At 39.9% G+C, this 3,238-nt stretch overlaps 1 protein-coding gene across 1 annotated transcript; it reads left to right on the top strand.

Annotated features, from left to right (window-relative positions):
* Positions 1–146: 146 nt before the first annotated feature.
* Positions 147–1,325, top strand: LOC107081078 (tripartite motif-containing protein 16-like). The gene has a single exon (XM_015369293.1). The coding sequence runs from the start codon at positions 183–185 to the stop codon at positions 1,323–1,325; it is 1,143 nt and encodes a 380-aa protein (XP_015224779.1). The 5' UTR covers positions 147–182.
* The last annotated feature ends 1,913 nt before the right edge of the window (positions 1,326–3,238 follow it).

Below are 3,238 nucleotides of genomic sequence, written 5' to 3'. Positions count from 1 at the left end.
AGTGTTTTCTCTTGGGAAATGTTAATGTGTGGGTAGTCCCCTTTTTATCCAGGGGTTGGCATGCTGCAGCCTCAGAACATCACTGAGCAGCATTTAGGCAACTCTCAGCGCTCTTATATTTTTTTTAACTCGACAAGACCTTCTGTCGTACTGATCAGCAGTGTATCGGTTATCTCTGCACCATGGATGAACATAAAGGCCATGAAACAGTCCCAGCTGAAGCAGAAAGGACTGAGAAGCAGAAGGAGCTCCAGGAGAGACGACAACAAATCCAGCAGAGAATCCAGGACCAGGAGAAAGATGTGAAGCTGCTTCAACAGGAGGTGGAGGTCATCAATATCTCTGCTGATAATGCAGTGGAGGACAGTGAGAAGATCTTCACTGATCTGATCTGTCTCCTGCAGAAAAGAAGCTCTGATGTGAAGCAGCAGATCAGATCCCAGCAGGAAACTGAAGTGAGTCGAGTCAAAGAGCTTCAGAAGAAGCTGGAGCAGGAGATCACTGAGCTGAAGAGGAAAGATGCTGAGCTGGAGAAGTTCTCAATCACAGAGGATCACAACCAGTTTCTCCAGAACTACCCCTCACTGTCAGCACTCAGTGACTCTACACACTCATCCAGCATCAATAATCGTCCTCTGAGATACTTTGAGGATGTGACAGCAGCTGTGTCAGAGCTCAGAGAGAAACTACAGGACATCCTGAGAGATACAGAGACAAACATTTCAGTGGCAGTATCTGATGTGGATGTCCTACTGTCAGAACCAGAACCAAAGACCAGAACTGGATTCCTAAAATATTCTAGGCAAATCACTCTGGATCCGAAAAGTGCAAACAGATTCCTGTTATTATCTGAGGGGAACAGGAAAGCAACATTTGTGTTTGAACAACAACATTTTCCTTCTTATAATCCAGCCTTAGTTAATGTTTGTTTTGAGGTTCTGTGTAGAGAGCATCTGCCTGGACGCTGTTATTGGGAGGTGGAGTGGAGAGGAAGGGCCATCCGTCTAGCTGTGTCATCAAATGATATTAAAAGAATAGGAAGCGCAGATGCAAATTTGTTTGGATCGAATACTATTTCCTGGGCATTGCGTTGTGATCAGAATAGTTATACATATATCCACAATGATGTGAGATTTCCAGTATCGGGTCGAGTTTCCTCCAGAATAGGAGTGTATCTGGATCACAGAGCAGGTATTCTGTCTTTCTACAGTGTCTCTGGCACCATGACTCTCCTCCATAGAGTCCAGACCACATTCACTCAGCCTCTATATGCTGGGATTTCTCTGTATCAGGGATCCTCTGCTGAGTTCCTTAAACTTAAATAGTTTTAACTTATCTGAACTTCGACTGACCAAATATGTATTCGAGTTTTTTTGTTGTGTAATTTCTTCTGCCTCCGGGTCTGGAAGCTCAGTCCGTCACAGCCTATTGGAAGAACCCAGATTCAGTCCAGCACACAGCCACATANGCAGCTTGGCAGCTGGTTTGGGAATCAGAAATGACTCAATAATGGTCAAAAACACACCTATCTATTCAATTTTGATGATGTTTCAGATCATATTCTGTATGCAGGTATTTTTAAAAGATTCTCTAACATTGTTGGATAGGGATATTTGGTAGGAAAGGCAGTTCCCCACTAAACCAGAGGGTGGCAGCAGTGATAATTAACAGCCTATTTTATTGAAGGTAAAAACCCAAGTAAAGGGAACCTTGTTGATTTGTTGGCAGGATCATTAGAAAACATATTAATGGATTTTAAGGATACTTTTTTCATTTGCTTTATTTTTTAGCAGAGGTGTGCCTCATACCGAGAAACAACTCATTAAAATTTGGCAATGATCCAGATCATGAGCAAGTTTTAGCTATAGGTGTAAGTCACGATTTGGGGCAAAATATGCTGCTTGGTGGAGGTCTGTTCTTTACTAGTTATTTTCTAGTTATTATTTGTTTTAGTTCAAGTTCTAATCTGTTTTTGATTAAATATGCAAGAAATGTAATTATCCACCCATGTTACTATTTGTTGGAACAATTGTTTGATAAAATAAACATAAATGTTTAGCTTTACTGCATACACATATGGGCATATGAGATACACTGCCTTGTTGTAAAACGCTGCCATATCGCCAATTGAAAGTTTGTGTTGATCATAAGTGCTTTCAATAAAGAATATCCTCACTAAATGAGTACTGTAATAATATGTGGAGTAACTTACTATTTTCATATTATTATTTAAAAACAAAGCAATGGAAATTTATAGAATAGACCATTATTGAGCTCACAATGGAGAAATTAACTTGGGACATCGGCTCTAATAAAACAAACACAGGGTGCACAGAGGTGCATGAGGTATCTTGTAATGACCTTTAAATAATAAAGGCTTTACAGTTTCAGCACAGCAGATGGAAGTTCCTTTCCGACCCAAAATAGGGTTTTTACTATTGATCACATGAAAGGGGAAAGTACAGCAGCTAGATGTAAAAGTGTGCCCAATGCAGAATGTCTATGTTAGGCTTGAAATTCATTAGGTTGAACGTGGGAAGTGATGGCCTAGTGGTTAGGGAATAGCGCTTGGAATCCTGAGGTTCTGAGTTTGAGCCCCAATCCCACAGACTGCCACTCTGGTTCCCTAAGCAAAGATCGAAGATTGTGCAGCGCCTGGAGAGCAGGCGCTGCACACTGCTCCTCAAGGGGATGGGTTAAATGCAGAGGTACATTTCTCCAATGTGAGATCAATAAAGTTTCCTTAATTCATCATTGGCTTTTCTCTTTCTTCACTTAAATTGTACACCTCTGCTAGAGTCCACTCTTTTTACTGAGGAACTTTACAATGCTCTCAACCGCTTTTTTAAATGCAGTTTTAATCTCTTATGCAACTTAATGTGACTATATAACAAAAAAGATTTTGTGAGAACCACCAGAAACTCCCCAAATAGAGCTTTTTGCCTCTATTTGGGGATTTGATTACAAAAAGCAAATGGATTACTGCTGTTTTTTTGAGTTACTTATTTAGTTTTCTTTCTTTTTTTTTTAGACGAACAGAGCATTAATATAAACAGTCATATAGTTGAGTTGAATTCTTTTATCAAATTCACTCAAGTAAAATTCAGATTCGGTAAACTACTCATAGTAGTACAAAGTACTCATAAAGGACAAAGTACAGTTGTAAAACCTATTCAAGTGTTCAGTTGAAAGTACAACCGTGTTCCCTCCCCCTGGTTTACAAGCATAATTATGGGTG

The sequence above is a fragment of the Cyprinodon variegatus genome, unplaced genomic scaffold (genome assembly GCF_000732505.1).
Source record: "Cyprinodon variegatus isolate N-32 unplaced genomic scaffold, C_variegatus-1.0 Scaffold2859, whole genome shotgun sequence".
Taxonomy (NCBI): Eukaryota; Metazoa; Chordata; class Actinopteri; order Cyprinodontiformes; family Cyprinodontidae; genus Cyprinodon; species Cyprinodon variegatus.
Note: the sequence above shows the minus strand (reverse complement) of the source record. Positions and strands in the feature narration are given on the sequence as shown.